The 20,165-nt window shown below is 32.9% G+C and overlaps 1 protein-coding gene across 13 annotated transcripts in view; it reads left to right on the top strand.

The window, feature by feature from the left end:
• KTN1 (kinectin 1) overlaps nucleotides 1-19,539 on the top strand; it is a 109,090-nt gene extending 89,551 nt beyond the window's left edge. For 7 of the 13 annotated variants that reach the window (XM_079128543.1, XM_079128533.1, XM_079128540.1 and 4 more), the window contains 12 exons: nucleotides 950-1,036; nucleotides 4,583-4,672; nucleotides 8,643-8,723; nucleotides 9,430-9,519; nucleotides 9,630-9,722; nucleotides 10,497-10,568; nucleotides 10,805-10,888; nucleotides 11,049-11,132; nucleotides 13,417-13,500; nucleotides 15,654-15,746; nucleotides 16,663-16,783; nucleotides 19,042-19,539. In XM_079128543.1, coding sequence (XP_078984669.1) covers nucleotides 950-1,036; nucleotides 4,583-4,672; nucleotides 8,643-8,723; nucleotides 9,430-9,519; nucleotides 9,630-9,722; nucleotides 10,497-10,568; nucleotides 10,805-10,888; nucleotides 11,049-11,132; nucleotides 13,417-13,500; nucleotides 15,654-15,746; nucleotides 16,663-16,767 — 963 coding nt within the window. In that variant the 3' untranslated portion in view covers nucleotides 16,768-16,783; nucleotides 19,042-19,539. The remainder of the gene's footprint in view (nucleotides 1-949; nucleotides 1,037-4,582; nucleotides 4,673-8,642; nucleotides 8,724-9,429; nucleotides 9,520-9,629; nucleotides 9,723-10,496; nucleotides 10,569-10,804; nucleotides 10,889-11,048; nucleotides 11,133-13,416; nucleotides 13,501-15,653; nucleotides 15,747-16,662; nucleotides 16,784-19,041) is intronic. The other 6 variants (XM_079128535.1, XM_079128545.1, XM_079128534.1 and 3 more) reach the window with 3 other exon arrangements.
• The last annotated feature ends 626 nt before the right edge of the window (nucleotides 19,540-20,165 follow it).

Genomic DNA, 20,165 nt, shown 5'->3' with positions numbered 1-20,165 from the left:
CCATTCTAGTTCTGCCACTTCATTTACTATGTATCTGTGGCCAGATTTCTTAACCTTCATTTATGGTTCCCTGTGTATAAAATGGGAATAAATACCATAAATTGTTAAAAGCATTAATGAGAGTTTGTGAAGTGCCACATGTAGTATTTGACATCTAAGTGTTCAATACATGGTAAATATTGGCTTTTTACTTTTGGGTTATGTTTAGATTTCTGATTCTAAAATAAGACTGAAAAATAGCAGATTGTCTTTATTTATATTTGCTGTTGAAATGCTGTTAAAATCTAAATCTTTTGAGCTCAATTTTTCAATGACCTCTGTTTCTCCTGTAAGAGAATATGTTTTACAGCTTTCCAGCTGCCTTATTTGCCTCAGTCAACTAGTTTGTACAGTTTGTGTCAGGTTGGTTTTGTGGTATACACATTTGACCATGCCATGAAAGAAAGACAACACAGTGTTTTACTGTGTCATTCCTAGGTATATTGGAAATGTATTGATTTTATTAAAACATTTAAAGGAAAAAATGTTGTGTTATAGTGGAAAGTCCCATGATGATATTGGGCCCTTTTAAAATCCCATGAAAAGATTTTTGCAATACTAGTGTACTTGCTCTGTCCTTAATCTTCTAATGTTCATTGTACCTGAAATCATACTTGTAATCTTGGTTTGTGTGTTTACTTTTGAATGCTTTCTTCTTTTTCATGCGTGCACAGTAATTATTTTAAAAGCTGGCATATTTGATGTGTATACTAAAATGTGGAAGGCGGGCATCTTTCTCATTCAAACTTCTAAACATTGCTTTTTATTTTTTTGCTAATATACATATTTCCCCATTGAAATGATTTTGCAGTAACCAGCATTTAAATGCAGTGCAAAATACTGATGAAGTGAAAAGCAAAAATCTTTCAATAATGGATAAACTGAAATCATTCTTTCTAAAAATGATTAGGACCTTCGGGAGAAAAACTGGGAAGCAATGGAAGCATTGGCATCAACTGAAAAAATGCTGCAGGACAAAGTGAACAAGACTTCCAAGGTTGTAATGCTAACTCCTAGAAACCATCCACTGAAAGAGAAAATCTGCAGCTTGTCTTAAAATCAGACTAAAGCATTTAATTTTACTGCAATTTAAATATAAAATCTTATCATCCACATTTATCATCTGTCATTTCTGCTTTTTTCATATATTCCTTGAGGCTTTAGTTTTGGGCATGCCAATTTGTTGAGATGATCTCTTTGTTGGAACTTTCGGACATTACTTTAAGTGGAAGACTTTCTGAAGGCCTTTGAGGCACATAGGTTTCTTTGAGAGTATGCCTGCTGGGGAAGTTAAGAGAGAACCTCAGTGAAAACCCCAAACTAAAGAAATCTAACTGTCTTAGCAAACACATTTAAGTACCTAGCATGTATCTGTGATGCTCAATCTCAATGAACAAGATTTTGGGGGGTGCATCAGGAAGACTCAAAGTAGAAAAATGATATATCTTAAATATAGGAAAGATATCAGTTCTGAGTATGTTACTGGGGATGGTTCCTTAGAGGAAAGGGGCTTAAACTTTTTACATTTTGAGGCAACTGGACAGTAATGACATGTGTCATGTTTAAAATGGTATATTAGTATCAAGCATTAATTCTTTTGACCAGAGTTTGTAAAGTACTCCTGAAACATGTAACCCCCATTGTCTTCATTACAATGAAGGACATTCTCCTTGAGCTTAATTTGTCCATTGGCTATGAAGATTTGTAATGAACTATAATGGAGTAGTTTTTAAAGATTGAGAGAATTAAATCAATGTGGAACAAGAGTACTGAATTTTGCAGATAGGTTAATGAAGGAACCCATATGATTTACTTCAGCATTCTTAAAGTGGTTTATGTGCCAAGGTAATTGCTGAATTTTAAATACAAGTCTTAAGACATTTGAAGGGCTTTTCTTACAGAATATAGTTCTACAAAACAATTTGGGGGAGATCAACTTTATGTAGTTACATTTTCTTTAGTGCAGTGGATTTGTTATTTACTTATATGCTTATTGACCTGAATTTAATTTTCACTAAAACTTAAATTTGAAATAGTTGGCAGGTATTAGGATTGGAGAAATTTTAGGCCACAGCATAGAAAAATCTAGACTAGGCAGGGCATTTTTGTTTAATCGTGAGTGGTTATAGTTGTATAGTCATGTTTCTGCTTGTTTCTGTACCTTCGTTTTTCACTGTTAAGAGCTACCCTTTAGCATTTATTTTGCTAGTAATACTGGATGTCTAGAAAGTGCTGATCTTGCCATTCCTATAAGAAGCTACCTGCCACCTGTGAGAGGCATGCTTGCGTATTATGATTCTAAAAGAAAGCTTGAATTTGTATGCATGATGGCTTTTACACAGCTAATGATCTACAGAGAATAGAATTCAGTCTTCTCTATTTCAGCAAAATTTAGACAGTCCTTAAATAGCATAGGTGTCAAATGATGTTGATTGACCCAGTGCCACAGATTGTATTGCAAGAAGTAACCATGTGAAACATTTCAGTGATGTTGGTGCTAGAAATAAGTAACAGTCAACTTGCCTAAAATGTAACAAAGGGTGGCATGCTGCCTTTCCAGTATTTTTAAAGTAAAGAATACTTTTGAGGAACCATTATAAATGACAGGTTTACATGAAAGATATCATATATATATATATATATATATATATATATAATTTAAAGATGGTAAGGAATTATAATGCAGTATCCAACATTAAATCTTTTCCTGGTGTTAAAGTAGAATAATGGATTACAACCAAACCATTATGTCAAATGAAAACTTTTTAGTTAAAATTGTTCATACAGAATAAAAGTAACTTCTTGGTGGGGCCTGTGGCTCAGTGGTAAAGCTTGCCTAAGCTTGCCTTGGATGTGTAATACCCTGGGTTTGATGCCCATCCATGAGGGTTGGGGGTGGGGAATAAAAGTAACTTCTTATCTTTGTGGCTTTTGTTGAAAGTTGACACTTATTGCCCTAGTCGGGGACTCTTTTGGCTTAGGCAGGAGGATCGCAGGTTCTAGCAGTCGTAGCAACGTGGTAAGACCTAACCCCAAAATAAAAAATAAAAAGGATTGGGGATGAGGATGAGTGGTAGAATGCTCCTAGGTTCAGCTCCTGCTACTACACAAAACAAAACAAAAAATGAAGTTAAACACTTACTTTAGATTCTTTTTCTTTGATAAGTTATCAAAAAGTTTCTGTTCCACAGTCTTGTCCTAACTAATTTTCTTTAAAGATTGCTTATGATAATCACTGGTCAAATGATAAAAAACTACCTCAGAATTGCCTCTGAAGTAGCAGTTAATTTTTTTATGAATATATTTTCTGCAGTTGGATGCATTTCTGCAATTTAGTGAACTTAGTTATTGAAATACTCCAGTAAAACACCTGTTTCAGAATATTGCCACTAGTCCCTAATAAAATAACAGCATTTTGTGTGTATAGAATATGATGAAATCTGTAGCTTTCTGTTGTACAAATGTAGATTTTCATGTAAATAGGTTTTCTTAAATTGAAATGTGTGTACCTTAAATCAGTAATGGATTTCAAAGATCCATCTTAAATGATCAGGAAAAGATATGATTGAGATGTTGCTAGCTTGTTTGCTTTTTTGTCACTTGTTGAACCTCAGGAGTGTTATTTTGTGTTTTTTTTTTTTTTCCCTTTGCTTGGTGTGGATGTGCATTTCTATTTTTTTAAGAGATAGTTGTTAGATTTTGGGGGGGGGGGTGTGTGATCAGATCATTACCCTAATTTTGACAAACCATGGTTTTGAGTTTATAATCCATTGAGGTTGGATTTAAAATCAGCAACTTTAGATTTATGCATTTGTAATACTTTAAATTTGCACTCCATATATGTGTCCTCTTGATGCTTAGCATTACTTAGCATTAGTGAAATAATATGCCATCAGTTTTTCCCTGTTCACTTTTTTCTTTTTCCATTTTTTCCACCCATGAAAATTTGATAGTTCTTTTGTTTAGCATAAATAGCTTCACCTGATACCGAAAATGGACGTATTCAACTTCCTGTTGTATTAATTACCATGGCATTATAGTTCTACCAGTGATGCTTTTTTGTTTGTTTTTTTAAGATAGAGATTTAAGAACCAGTAAACTTCAGTTATGTTGCCCAGATGCATATTTCTTAGTAAGGTAGTTTATAAAGTTTTAGCTCTAGGGAAGTATCTCCCCTGCCCCCGCTTTTCTTTGTGGGGTGTGTGTGTATTTGTGTGTTTGGAATTGTTCTTGGAGAGACAAATCACTTGATTTCTAATGCCAAGGAAAATGTCCATATTGTCAGATATTGTTTTGGCTTGATTAATATAAAACATTATTTGCTCTTTAGGATGCTTTAGAGATTTTGCAGATTTTTTCTAATTTTAAAAGCATTTTAATATTTTAAAATGGGAAATCTTGACATTTGCCAGTATTAAAATAATTTTTAATTGACTTTTTCCTCCTTTAGAGCTTAAAAGATCATAGGTTTTTCTCTTCTTTTTAAAAATTCTGTTATTTGCTGTTTGATTTTTTTTTTTTTTTTTTTTTTTTTCTGCTTTAGGAAAGACAGCAACAGGTGGAAGCTGTTGAGTTGGAGGCTAAAGAAGTTCTCAAAAAATTATTTCCAAAGGTGTCTGTCCCTTCTAATTTGGTAAGAATAATTTATTACTTTTTAAAAATGACATTATTCAAGAAAGTTACAAATGCACAGTATATGATATCGGCTCTTTTCCATCATTAGCCTAGGGTGCTTTTGAGTAGTTAGAAAAAGTAACTTGGTTCAAAACTCATGTATATATTCACCTGAAACTTTTGTTGTATTCTATAAAATTTTAGAGAATTACAAACATATCTGAGAAAGAATGGTTTCTGAATGGTTAGTAAAATTAATAATATTCTTAATGGTTTTGCTCAAAATAGGACTTCATTTTAAGTGATTACTTCTTAGTTTTAACATTTTATTTCTTTATGTATTCAATACTCTGAAACTGACCTCTACATTGCAAAATTCAAGATTTTGGTCACCTATTAACTTCTTCAAGCAAAAATCTTAAAGATAATAGAAAACAATTTGATTTATATAAGGATGTACATGTTTTAAGTGGGAAAGAAAAGTTACTTGGGTTCAGAAAATTAACAAAGTATTTGAGGGCAGAGAAGTCCAGTGAATATGGATAGATTCCTTCAGTGGTGGGGTAGGTCTTTTTTATTTTAATGGAAAATGGTTTATGTGTTCATAAGAGGACATAATAGAATAGTGAGTCCAGTATCCTATTTGAGCAGTTGTCAGTTTTGCCATGCATCAGTATATAAAGTCTTGTTTTACCTCCCATCTTGCACTCTGTGGATTATTTTGAAGGCATTCCAACAACAGAGTGTTTTTAAAAGATAAGAATTCCTTTAAAAATAGAATTACATTAAGAAATATACTCTTCATTTTGTATGTTTATTAATGCTTGCATTTCTCTAGTTGTATAAAATTGTTTCAATTGAATAGTAACAACTCATTATAGTTTATTTTAGTCAGAACCCATTTTAAAAAGACTCACATTTTAAGGTCAACATGTGAGTCTTTTTAAAATTGTATCAACTTTATTCTATTTATCAGCATTCCTCCACCCCCATCTTTTAAACTTGGTAGGTTTCCTTTGCAGTTTCCTGTAGTTTGAATTTAGCTGACTACATTCCTGGCGTCAGCATATTTCCCTGACCTTTGTGTTATCAGTAGAAGACTGATCAGATTCAGTTTCAGTATTTTCCATTATGAAGTCAGTAATGTCTGCTTTTTTTAAAGACCCTTTGGAACTTATTTAGGCTCTGCTACCGTCATTTTAACACAACCTGTACAAAACTTTGATAATGTCTGTATTTTGTGTTATAATAAGATGCTTTTCATTTATTGTACCCATTTCCTGCCCAAACATGGCATGAACTTTTTCCAGAGTTCTGGTTCCTCTAGATGTGGGTGCTTGGGGTAGTGTAAGTAAACTTAACAGGCTGATCTATGTGTAGTCTGAGTTTAGCGGCTTTGTCTCTTATACTGTCTACATTTAATTCAAGTAAAGAGAAAATTCTTTTGTTTCTATTTTAATTATAGAGGATACATTCAGGCTTGACCAACTTAGATTTCTACCACTTACTTTGAACTGGTAAAATATGTTGCCCTGGGTAAAAGTATAAATTGCGCTGTCAATTCAAGTGCTGTTACTGCATTGAATCTAGGAGATAGGGTTAGCCTTAGTATATTTCATAATTTTCTTTTGTGGCCATGATCTATTTTTGTTTCTACTGTATACATTATTAATGGAAATATGAAGATTTATTTATTTGGTAGTATTTTATGATGGTATTTTATGAGTTAATGATTGGTAGTTGCTGTTTTTCAAAGATTGTGAAGACTATAACTAGCAAAAATTTTCTTTTAAATGTAACTTATTGTTTTTTTTGTTGTTGTTGTTTTCGTTTTTTTTTTTTTTAATTTTCGTGACAGGGATTGAACCCAGGGACCATTCACATGCTAGGATGTAGCTCTACCACTGAGCTACATCCCCAGCCCTTTTTCTTTTGAGACAGGGTGTTACTCCATTGCCTAGATTGGCCTAGAAATGTGTGATCATCTTGCCTCGGTCTCCCAAGTATCTAATGTTACAGGCATGTGCCATTGTGCCCAGCACAAATTCATTCTTTTTTTTAATGTTTTTACTAGTGCATTATAGATATACATTCTGACATATTCATAGTGCATATAACATAATTTGCTCCATTTCAGTAAATTCATTATTAATAGTGGTAACCCATTGTCAGTAACCAAGTGATTAAAAATTTTGTAAATCACCAGTAAGATATGGATGATATTCTTTGGCTTTTCTTCATATACTTATTTTTTTTTTAATTTTTTTTTTTTTAGTTGTAGATGTTCACAATACCTTTATTTGACTTCTTTATGCAGTGCTGAGGATTGAACCCAGGTTCCTTGCGCATTCTAGGCAAGCACTCTACCAACTGAGCTATATCCCCAGCCCCTAATCTACTATTTTTGGTGATGAACTGTACCTTATCATGTAAAACTTCATTGGCATTAGCATAACTTAACATAATTATTAAGCATTAAAAGGCTTTTAATTTTTTGTTTGCCATTGCTGTTTTTTGCTGAGTAGCTCAACATGGAAAGATTAAACTGTATGACCTTGAGGTGAGGGAGATTTACAAATGTTAAGCAACTAAATCAGTTTTTTATCTAATTTTAATTTATGTTAAGTCCCAGTATTTGAAGCTGTTAAGTAGAAGTTTAATCATATACTTGGAGTTATGGTTCAAATTTATAATGTGAGAATCTCATTCTTTTATAAAATGGAAAGACTGTGTAAAAAATGTTGTATTGAAGATATTATACTATGGGGATGATCTCAGCATCCTCTCTTTAGTCTTGATAGTTGATAGAACATCCCAAATTCAGCTACATAAGTAAAATGCTCTGTAAGAGTTAATAGAAACTTAGTGTTCCTTTTTGAGTTAAACTAAACTGAAGACTTAAGAGAGATATAAGAGGAAATTTGATTTGTAGTGTTGAACAAATACTCTTTCATCAGTTTAAAATTCACATAGGAAGCTTCAAAGATTTAGAAAATTTACTCTAATTTAGAATAATGGCTAAAGTTAGAATATGTGTTGTTTGTGTCAGTTAACCTCCCTCACCTCAAGGTCATATGGTTTAATCTCTCCATGCTGATCTACTTAGCAAAACAGCAATAAGAAGAGGTAAAAAAAATTTATTGTACGTATAAAAGCTTTTTTATAGCTAATAATTATATTAAATTATGCTAACAGCGAAGCTTATTACTTGATGTTTTAAGGTAAATAGTTTCTTCTTCATGTCTTTTAAAAACACAAGTTGAGTTTTTTGTTGGATTTAAGGAAATGTTTGCAAATGCATGTCATTTCTCATTATGACTTTTAAAATAATTTATAATAGTTTTTTTTTAAATATATACGTTTAGTTGTAGATGGACATAATACCTTCATTTTGTTTAGTTTTTTATGTGGTTCTGGGGATGGAACCAGTGCCTCACACGTTCTGGGCAAGCGCTCTACCTCTGACCCACAACCCCAGCCCCTAATAGTACATTTTTTAATTTGATGAAGTATTTTCAGGAACCCCTAAATGCTCTGAAATTTGAAATACCCTGAAGAAAACTGAACTTTCAGTTTCTAATTCAAAGTACTTAGTTTTTAAGAACTGTTGTACTTGAAAAGAAGATTTAAAAAATTACTTGTTCTCAATTTTCAGTTGTTTAAAGGTTGAGTTCACCAGTGCTAGTCAGTGGTGAAACCAGGTTTGAGCCTAGGTCTTTGAGTCCAGAATTGAGTTGCAAATATTGTTTGTTGGAATAAATAAGATTCTATTGTGATGGTACGGCATAGGTATATTTTTAGTGTGTAATTTCAAGACTGCAGTAATTTGCAACTTATGAAAGTTATATTCCTCTTTGAAATTTCTGAAGAGATGTTATTATCTGTGGAGTTTTCTTTTATAATTGTCTAATTTGGTTATTTTAAATGTTTGATTTATTTCTTTTAGATACTTTTTGGAAATCGGTGACTTTGTCTTTTTCCCCTCACAGAATTACAGCGAATGGTTGTGTGGATTTGAAAAGAAGGCCAAAGAATGTATAGTTGGAACTTCAGGTTCAGAGGAGGTTAAGGTTGGTTTGAAAAGTGAATTTGTCTGTATTTTAACTAAAATGGAAAAAAAGGAGCAAATCAGGTTTCATAAACTCTGTAAAAATATAAAAAATATATTTTTAATAGGATCATGATCATCTGATTTTGTACCAAGCTAATGTCTGCCCTTTCTCTCTGTATCATAATCATTTCAAAAACAATGTGTAATTATCTCTTACTCTCTTTTTAGTTTAGGTTTAAAAAGTAATGATCAGTTGAGGTAGGTAGGTAGAATCTTCCTGGTGTTCTGCAGTGACCCCATATGTTCCACTAGTAGTATTAAAAAACTGGACTGGATTTTATCTTTGACCACTGAAAGTGAGGGGATGTAATATTAATGTTTTTCTTGTATCTCAGATGGCAGGAGTAAAATCCCCTTTCTTGTCTGTAACATGGACATTGTGACCTTCATATGTGTGTGTGCTTCGATTTTACCATCTGACTAAAAAGCAATAAGCCTATTGATTGTAAAATTGTGTAATCTATTTTGAGTGAGTTGACTTCAGAAGTAAATACCAAATGACCAAAAAGTCATTGAGCTTCATTTCTGTTTAGGAAGACTGAAATTTAGTGCTTCATTTTGAATAGTTTGAAACTGTTTATTGTAATAGTAGCATTAAATACTGAAACAAATTTGAAGCACAAATCTTGTAAAATTAGAATTTTTCTTTATTTCACTCTTTGCAGGTTCTAGAGCACAAGTTGAAAGAAGCTGATGAAATGCACACACTTTTACAGCTGGAGTGTGAAAAATATAAATCTGTCCTTGCAGAAACGGTATGAAATGACTTTTAATCTTCATTTTGATTTTTAAAATTCCTTCATTACCTAAATAGTTTATCTTGGCATTATAACATGAATTTTTCCAAACAACTGTACCTTTGTAGGAAGGAATTTTACAGAAGCTACAGAGAAGTGTGGAGCAGGAAGAAAATAAATGGAAAGTGAAGGTCGATGAATCACAAAAGACTATTATGCAGGTATTTAAAATAGAAAAACTTAAGCAGTAGTTTGAGTGGTCTAGACTAGAAGCAATCAGCATCACCTAGGAACATGTGAGAATATTCTTTGCCTCTCCCCAGACTTTGGAATCTGAAATGTGTAGGAGTGGCAGCAGTTTAGTCTAATGAGCCCTCTGGGTATCTGATGCCTACTCTTGTTTGAAAGTCACTTGTTTAGAGTATGACTGAAGGGTGGTAATATAGAATGTAAAGTGCTTTGGAAGTTAGACAACTACTGTGTGATACCATAAGGTGAAGAGTTTTGGGTTCAAAGTTGGTTATAAAACATTGATATCCATGATATAGAATAGTCAAGAAAAATTTTTCTGTTCGTGGGACCTGAATGTTCTTGTGCAATCTTAATTCTTTTCCCATTTGCTTGGATGTGGAAAGATTGCCATCTGTTACTAACTTACTTTCTTGGGCCAATGTGTGCAGACTTTTGGATTGCTGGTAGTACTCTGTGTTAATGCATTTAGGGATTAAGTACAGCTGATCATCAGTTACTTGTTAATTGAAAAATTAGCCACTTTTAGCTGGGTCTAATATAATGTCATACAAATGAAATGGGTTTTAACCAACATTTACATCAAATTATATGTGACTTATTTTTAAGTTTTTTTAAAAACTCAGTGTGACTTTAAATGAGACATTTCAAAACCTCTGAAATGTCTTTTAAATGATTCAGAATGTTACAGGTGTTAATTGTATCCTTGGTGGTTTGCTTGATCTTATAATTGTTCCACATTTCAGATGCAGTCATCATTTACATCTTCAGAGCAAGAGCTAGAGCGATTAAGAAGAGAAAACAAAGATATTGAAAATGTATGTTGATTATTTGAGTTGTAACTTATAAACTTACATTTAGCATTGTGGGTTGTCCAAAGAACTGCATTTTAAGATTACTTTTATCTAATGATAGAGTTATGCTCTTAATATTTTGGGCAGTGTTTGGTTTGATATAATTTCGTATTCCTAAGTGTCCTAACTTTTCATTGTGGGGAAGCATTGTAAAAGGAAATCTTCATTGTGTTAACTTTTCCTTCTTTGTTTATTGCTAGCTGAGAAGAGAACGAGAGCATTTGGAAATGGAACTAGAGAAGGCAGAAATTGAACGATCTACCTATGTTACAGAAGTCAGAGAGGTACTTAAAACAGAATTTTTCAACCTTCTCAATTCAAATTAAGCTTATAACAGTGATAAAATATTTCAGTATAAGTTGTTTGTGGAAGAGCTTCCGAGTAGTATACTAAACATGGGATATCATAAGGAGATCAATCTTAAAACTCTAAACTTCATTGCAGCTGAAAGATCTGTTGACTGAATTGCAGAAAAAACTTGATGATTCATATTCTGAAGCAGTAAGACAGAATGAAGAGCTAACTTTGGTAAGAAGCTTGTTCTCCACTGGGTATCAAGGAGTCTCTGAAAACACTTGTGTTGACATGTGGAGAAACCATCCAAACTTGGTCTTTGCTAACCATCTTTAGCTTGGCATTTTTTTTTTGTAAGTTTAAGATAATCTTTATATTCTGAGGACTCCTAAGATGATTCTTCTTCTCTTAGCTCCTAACAATGGCATGTTTGGCTTCCAACTCTTTTTCAAAGTTTCCTTCATTTTATAAAGCCTAAATTTCTCCAACCACAGTATTTTCAGTGAATAAGAAAACAAAAGATTGTCTGAGTTTTGAAGATTTTCTTCTTTAACTATCATGGTTAATTGGGCCTCTTATTTTCTAATCTGTGAGAAGATTATTAAAGGTTAAAGGTACCTGCTCTTTATTCAAGGACAGTAACCTAGTTTCTTATTTTAACTAGTCTTTCTATAAGCTACAAATAACAAAAACTTATAAAATTCCTTATAAGTATATTATTACTTAGCACATAGGGATCCACAAAGTACAGGTTTACAGATGCCTACAATTAGCTAAATGCATTCCCATTTTTCAGTTTTCTAGAAATTTATACTGATCATTGACAGGCTCAGTTATTAAATGAAGATGGCCATCTTACTTTGTTTAAAAAAAAATAATTTTTTTTTCTGTGACTTAAAAGTTGTTACAATATGCAGTTAGATTTTTTTTTTTAAAGTATCTGAACATGTTTTAGGAAAATTATAGTAAGTTTCTCATCAGCAACTATATACCAAGATAAAACTTCTTAATTCATTTGTGATTGTTCTATGTTATTGCAGTGATGTATGAGAATCAATTTTTTTGAGCTGGGCTATATGAGAAATACATATAGAGCACTATAACACACATACCCACACACTATTTTTAAATAAAATATTTGTTTTATTTACCCATGCTTTATTTTAATTGAACTCATTCCCACTGCATTGTAAGACTAGTTCCATCCATATGTTTTATCAGGATTATGGTATGCCACAGTTGTAAGTCCTTACCCTATAATGTGTGTGTGTGTGTGTGTGTGTGTGTGTGTGTGTGTGTGTGTGTGTGTGTTCTTTTTTCTTATTTTTAAATCATTTCTAACTAGCTATTAAGAGATTTTTGCTTTTAAACTTTGGTGCTCTGTGGCTGATTCAGCCTCTATGTTGCATCAAACCTAGAGGATTATGGCTGGCTGCATCTCCAGTTAGCCTGGTGTTCTCTTTTGTAATATTTTTTGCCCCCTCCTTCTGTCAAGAAACCATTTCAAGTGGTACTTGCTTGAATTTTTCTTGAGTTTGAAATCTTATTTTAGTCTTGGTTTGCTCGAGTTAACTGTTGCCACATTTAAAGATAAAATAATTTTTGTTTGCCTATACATACTTTGTGTGTTCTTGGACCAAAAGATTAACCTCTCTGACATAAGTATTAAACACAAAGTTTAGTAAAGAAGCAAACACTACTTTGGTATTTAAGTTGAGTGTGCCCAATACAATTTCCACATGGAATGCCCACCCCAATTAATTCATCCTCCAATTTTAAATGTCATTATCTTTTATTTCCCTTTGTAAGTCTCCAGAACTGTTTGGACAGTCGTACCTAAGGGTGGGAGGCAAAAAAAGTTAACTTGGTGAGTTTAAAAAGAAAGTTACTTTGAGGCAGCGTGTAGTCCATTCCCCTCATATTTTATTGAAAGAGTTGTCAGGAAACAGGCATTCTATATTGGCACTAGAGTTTTATAGATTTTTTTAAAAAATGTTTTGGCAAGTTGGTTATTGAGAAATGTGATCTTGTATTGCTTTTTTAGTCAAGCCTTTACAAGATGGTCAACGTTGAAGATCATTTTAGTGGATTTGTAATCTTTAAAAATATTACAAAATTGACTCTTTAATTGAACTATATAGATTAAGAAAGACTTTAAAAACTAATTGATAATATTTTTATTTGCCTTTTAATTAGAATGATTTCAATATCTTTTTGAATAGTAACTCCCTTAAAAGATGCTTTACAGGAATTTGATGGCTTTGTTTTTTGCATTTGCAGTTTTCTAGTCAAACTCCAGTTCATTTCTGTAGCTTTTCTTACGTTTAGCTCTACAGATGAGAACCTCCACTGCTTAGCTTTTCTGTACATCTGGTATAGCATATTGGCTAATCCACTGTGCAAAATAACTGTTAGTGATCCTGTTCTTTCATATTCTTTTCAGTCCTAGAGGTATCAGTATAATCAAAGAAGCAGGCAAAATAAGTTAATTGTTGTATTCCTTTATTTTTTTTTACAGTTGAAGACACAGTTAAATGAAACAGTCATAAAACTTAAAACCGAACAAAGTGAAAGACAGAAGGTAGCTGGTGATTTGCATAAGGTAAGATATTGCTTAACATGGAGACCCAGTATTATTATCCTGTGTTGTGCCTTGTATCTTGTGAAAACACAGTTTATTATGGCTTGTTCTTTTGTATCCTTATAAATTTAAGCTGTTTGTTATACAGTTAACTTTTTTGGAACTAAATTTTGACTTATTTTTCCATTATATTTAATTCAGTTCACATCACATTTTTTTAAAAAATTTGTTGTTGTAGATGGACACAATGCCTTTATTTTATTTACTTATTTTTTAAAATTGGGATTTCACATGTAAGGCCTTAAAAAGTACACACCTGTTGATCTTTATGGATAATACTGAAAGATGTATACATTTCTGTTGTTTCAGAAATTGCTTTATTTATTTCTTTGTACAAATACAGTTCTCTTAATCTCATATATTAATGGATGATTTTTTTAGGGTTGCATTTTCTATTCTTTGCATTATGTTAACAGTTTATTTGTAGTTCTGATTTTTTTTTTTTTTTGTACTGAGGGCTGAACCCAGGAGTGCTTTATAACACTCAAGTACCTCCCTTTTTAATTTCAGTACTGGGCTACATTAAGTTCCTGAATCTGGCCTTGAATTAGGGATTCTGCCTCAACCTCCCAAGTTACTAGGTTTATAGACTTGCATCTCAGCATCCATCATACTTTTAATAGTCAGGTTCATATGTGCTTTTATCAGAACTGCTTTAGAACTGTGGTAGTGTTTATGGGAGATATAGACTTTAAGAAAGCAATTATGTCACTTTCTTGGAACTGCAACATCAAGGGGAATGCATATCCTTAACCCCACCCCACTCAGAATTGGTGTTTGAACCCAGGGGTGTTCTACCACTGAGCTACATCCCCAGACCTCTTATTTTTTATTTTGAGACGGAATCTCCCTAAATTGCCAAGACTGGTCTCAAACTTGCTTCAGCCTCCTAAGTCTCTGGGATTATAGGTATGTGTCACTACACTCAGCTTAAATTTTGATAGTTAGTATAAATTGATATCCCCAAAATCCAGTAGTGATTTATATTCCTCCCTGCATGGTCTAAAGTTCCTGTTGCCCTGTACCCCCACTAGTATTGTGTAGTGTCAAACATTTAAATATTCAATATTGTAATAGATTTTTTTTACAAGTATTTAAAAAAATGTTACCTTTTAAAGCGTGAAAGGAGTATTTTTGATGGTTCTATATGCTTATAGCTCATAATTATTGTTAGGAATCCAGAAGAGCCTCATATTATTTTAATATTATTAAATATTAATTTTGACATTAAAATTAATGTATTAGTTAAATGTATTAATTTTAATGTAGGAAAAATGTGAATTAAGAGTTTTAGAGTATAAACCTTGATACATGATACACTGTCAGGGTTGAGCTATGAATTTTTTTGATACGTTGTTTTAATTTTTGATCTCTGAATCAAAATTTAAAGCATGCAGTTTTAATCTCTCAGTGTAGTTTCTTAGAGAGTACTTTAAGGATGTTAAACAGGTGCTCATAGATGTGGATAGACCATGTTATTTATGATGGCTAAAATGGCAGTGATAGGTTTATCAGTTACCTGCCTTAATCTATACAATAGAAATAAATTTATTTCTGTGCAACACTCAGTTGGAAATGCATATATTTATCGACTGAAAAATGTTAATTAAATACTTTGTAAAATAGAAAAGTAAAACAGCATGTAGGTTAAACCCACTTATATTAAAATTTCTGCCAGTTTCCTGTAAGCACATATTATGCGCAGAGAGGGATCTAGATTAGGAGTCAGAGTATTGTAGGATATGTGGTTTCTCTCAAAGGTTCTTGTTGGTTTCTTTTTTAAAATTTTTTAAAAATTTTAGAAAACATTTTAAAATGTTAGCTGTACAAAAAGGTTGGGCTAGATTTCGCTGACCCTGAATCTAATACTAACCTAAATATTTATCATATTTCTTTCTATTTTTAATTTCTTCATACAGTTTCTGGATTTGAACTTTTGAAACAGTGAGCGTGTGTTCTTATAATCTGGTGGGGAATGGAGCTATTTTCATTTTGATGCCAAAATTCTACATTGTCTTGAGTAATGAAGTTACATTACAAGAAATTACATTGTCTTGTAATGAAGTCACTCATTTTGTATGAATTTATTGGCTACCATACTGCTTTCCTTGCAGGCCCAACAGTCACTGGATCTTATCCAGTCCAAAATAGTAAAAGCTGCTGGAGACACTATTGTTATTGAGAATAGTGAAGTTTCCTCAGAAACGGTATGTATTTCCTTTAATCCAAAATCTCCATGCTAATTACCTTGTAAACTATGTGAAGATTAAACTTGCTTTCCATCAGATATTTTGCCTTGTTGTTATTCTTGGTTTGATGCAGAACTGGGAATTGAACACCAGGTCTTGTGCATACTTGGCTAGTGCACTACTATTGAACTATACCCTTAGCCCTCTGTGTTTTGCTCTTAACCAAAAGTCTTCTTTTCGTCAAAGTATCCTATCTCTCAAATGCACTGTTTTTATTGATGTTTGTTTTTACTGTTGCTTAGTAAGATATTATGTTAATTTCAAGGTAAGATGCTTAAAGGTGAAGGCCTCTGGAGTTTGACTACCTGTTTGAATCCCAGCCCTGTGACTTTGTACCTTGTAATTTTGGGCATATTGCTTCATTACCCTGTGCTTTAGTTGCCCATCTAAAAAAGGCAAATAACCCTGTCATGATAACTCTTGTAGGGTTGTTGAAAGGAATAAATGGGTTTATACTTAATATTTCTAGGATAGTGGGTAGCACTTAGAGCAGTGCCTCACACCCAGTAAGAGTTCAATATATGTTAACTGTGATTTGTGCTCTTATGTCTATGACTCCACTCTCCTTTGTTGGGTTAAGTTTTTTGTTTTTGTTTTTGTTTTTCCTGAAAGAAAAAAATGAATTTATTTTTTATATTCTTAGATTGTAGACTTTTTTCCTAGGTGGTCAAGTGAGAACTTTTTTTGCAACATAATTTTGTTTGCACTAATAGTTAGCAAAAATCACAGAGAGAAATGTTGTTTGCTGTTATTGATTTTCATGTAATTTTTCAGATTTTCATGTTTGTATTTGAAAACCATAACATTTTTTCTGGTTTTGGTTGCACATTCCTTTTCCTTGTGTTGGAGTTCATCACTTGTATCTTCTTTTCAGGAGTCTTCTGAAAAGGAGAAAATGTTTGTAAGTCTAAATCAGACTCTAACACAGTTGCAGCAGTTGCTACAGTCAGCAAATCAACAGCTCACAAAGGAGAAATAACACTACCAGGCCTTTGGTAAGGAGAACTGAAGTACAGCTGTCTAAGGATAACTGACATAGTGAAGGAGGCTAATGTGTATTTACCACAAATACAGGAAACTCTTCATTTCACTAAAGGAAATATTCATTCTTTATCTGTCTTGGAAGTTCCAGATTACAGCCTTTTCTTTTCTTGGAGTTTTAGTTCCCTCTTGTGTATATTTTAAAGGTCTTTCACCTTGGAGGGAGAAAATTTTTTATTTTTGCCTACTTTGATCTTTTATCAGACAGCCTCTGTTGTGACTTGGCTATTAGGGTTTGTTCATTGCCATAATGCTTACAACTGCTTCATTAGTTTATTATGCTCTTAGTTCAGGTGTACTATTTGGGTGATATCTTCTTGTTCCTCTTCTGTTTATGACTTGGTAAAATGAAGTGACCATAACATTTTTATTGATATAAGATCGCTGAATTGAGAATCAAGACATCACAATTAATTAATTAATTTTTACATGAAAAAGAATTATATAACATAACAAAATTATATGCCTTAGGCATATGAAAAAATTTATTATATGCCTAAGGCATGTATTAGACTTCCATAATTTCTTCAGGTCAGAAGCTGTTTTGCTTACATTTTTGTGGGTAATCTAAGAAATCCATTTTTTAACACCTGAAATGAGAATTTTGAGGATAAATGAATCCAAATGAGTCTTTATTGTCCATATTACCCTAGAAAGCTCTGATTGATTAGTACTTAAAAATGACTTGTGACGTTCTAGCTGTGAATGCCAGTTTTGTTGTTGTTGTTGTTACTTGGGTTTTATTGTTTTATGAATGACTCAGGTCACACTGCCTAGGGTAGAGTATTCACATATGCCCTGAGTATCCTTCTTTTGGGGTTGTTTGCCCTAAAATTATCATAACTTATTGGAAACAGACCTGGGGCAGCCCCTCACTGAATTGTGCCTTTCAGAACCACACCTAAGACTGTGATAGCTACATAGAGGCCTCAGGGCTAGGTTAAGTATCCTGGAAAAGTGTATGGACCTTCCTTTCGATGTTGGATGTACTGTCTCACTTTTAAAGACTGCTCATCCTGTGGCCAATCTGAGCATATGCTCTCTTTAAAATGCTAATTCAAGTCAGTTAACTCTCACAAGTCTTTCCTCATTCTTTAGCATATCAGCAAAAGCAATGACTCTTCTTTTCCCTCTTTTATCCTTGTAAAATGACCTCTTCAGTTTCCTGGCGTCACACTTCTGCTGCATTCTCCTGTCTGAAATTAGTAAACAACCTAGCTTCATGGGGAAATTCTTCTTTATCTCCTTCTGTGGCTGCCACCTCACCCTCTCTGCTGGTCCCTCTGTTCGATATTGAAAACATACTCAGTGTTTATCTTGCTTTTCCTTCTAGACATCCCCCTAATTTTTTACTTCACTTTTAACAAAGATTCTTAAATAAGAAACTCTTCTCACAGTGTATCTACTTCTTTCTTTGCAGTTAATTCTTATATATACTCTAGAATGGCTTCTTCTTCTGGTCTAGTACAAAGAAAGCACTTTTGCTACAATTGTTGATAATATCCTAAACTTGGATCCATATTCTTTGCATATAATAATACCAAAAGTTTGTATGAAATATGCTAAATGTTCTAAAGTTAGTCAACAGGCTTTCGAGTTATAAGGGAAGGACTTCATTTCTAGAGGCTTAAAAAATTAAAAGATTATCTTTTATCCCTTGCCTTTTAGGCCTTATCAATATTAATTGAAGCGGGGAAGAGTTGTAAATTTCAGTTGTCTTTCTTTTTGGTGCTACTTACTTGCCTTAGGTCTATGTTCTCTTGAGTAGGGCTAATAAAAATGGGTTTCCAATGTTGTTCTCTTAAATATTTCCTAATAGGATTTGATTTACATTGTTAATTTTTTACCTGAAAACTTCTGAATCTTGACACTTACCTTTTTTTTTTTTTTTTGGCAGGGGGGGTGGCTACTGGGAATTGAACTCAAGGGCACTGGACCACTGAGCCACATCCTCAGCCCTATTTTGTATTTTACTTAGAGACAGGGTCTCACTGAATTGCTTAGCATCTCACTTTTGCTGAGGCTGGCTTTGAACTTATGATCATCCTGCCTCAGCCTCCCGAGCTACTGGGATTACAGGCATGTGCCACTGTGCCCAGGAACCTACTTGAAAGGACCATGCTAGATCAAATGGAATGCATACACAATAAAGGTATTCTGATTGCCTTTTGTTGCTTTGTTTTAAAATGAATTTCTTTCTGATCTTTTACAGAGTGAAGTGACTGGGAAACCGTTCATTTGAGGATAACAGAAGGCATTGTATTATATTTTGCCAAATTAAAGCCTTATTTATGTTTTCACCCTTTCTACTTTGTCAGAAACACTGAACAGAGTTTTGTCTTTTCTAAACCTTGTTAGACTACTGATATAAAGAAAAACATTTAAAAAAAACCAACTCTGTAGACACCTTCAGAGTTTAGTTTTATAATAAAAACTGTTTGAATAATTAGACCTTTACATTCCTGAAGATGAAATAAACATGTAATCTTTTACCTTATTTTGCTCAATTAAATTGTTCAGAAGATCAAAGTGGTAAAGACAATGTAAAATTTAACATTTTAATACTGATGTTGTACACTGTTTTACTTAACATTTTGGGGAGTAACTGCCTCTGACATCAACTCAAGAAAAAACACTTTTTTGTTGCTAATGTAATCAGTTTTTGTAATGGCAGTCAGCAAATAAAGGGTTGCTTATTATTCAAACTTGACTTATTCTAATTTTCATTGAGTTTTAACAGATTGCATTAGCACTACAGATCAACATAATATAGAACACAGTTATTAACTGCAATCATGGAACAAGGTAAGATAGGTCTTGACATTCCTGTCATCTTTCTAATTGGAGCTCTATGTCTTCTCTGCTCTTTGCTACCACCTGTGGCCCAGTATGCTGGGGGCTACACAAAGGATGGGGCAGGTATTTAGGGTTTCAGACTTAACATTCCACCTCTGGTAGAGATACTCTAGTTTATTTTTACCATTACTATTTTTTTAAAGTAATAATAATTAACTTTTTAGTTTCCCTTTTCAGGCAGTGTATTATATAGTTTACATGTAACTTTTTTTTACTGAAAGTTTCTTTTTTTTTCATTGCATGAAAACCCTGCCCGTCCTCATATGTCAGTAACCATTGAGAAATACCTCATTTAATATTGAAGTGTCTTTTAGGCTATATTATGGCATCATTGCTGTTTATTCAACATAACAGCCATGCTTCTACCACAGGGTCTTTGCATTTTTCTGTTCTTTCTGTTTAGAATTCTTTTCTTTTGGATATCATCTTTGACTTGCTCCTTTACTATCTTGAAATCTGCTTAAATGTCACTTTTCTTTA

The sequence above is a fragment of the Sciurus vulgaris genome (genome assembly GCF_902686455.1).
Source record: "Sciurus vulgaris genome assembly, chromosome: 2".
NCBI lineage: Eukaryota > Metazoa > Chordata > Mammalia > Rodentia > Sciuridae > Sciurus > Sciurus vulgaris.
This window is presented reverse-complemented; position numbering and strand designations above follow the sequence as displayed.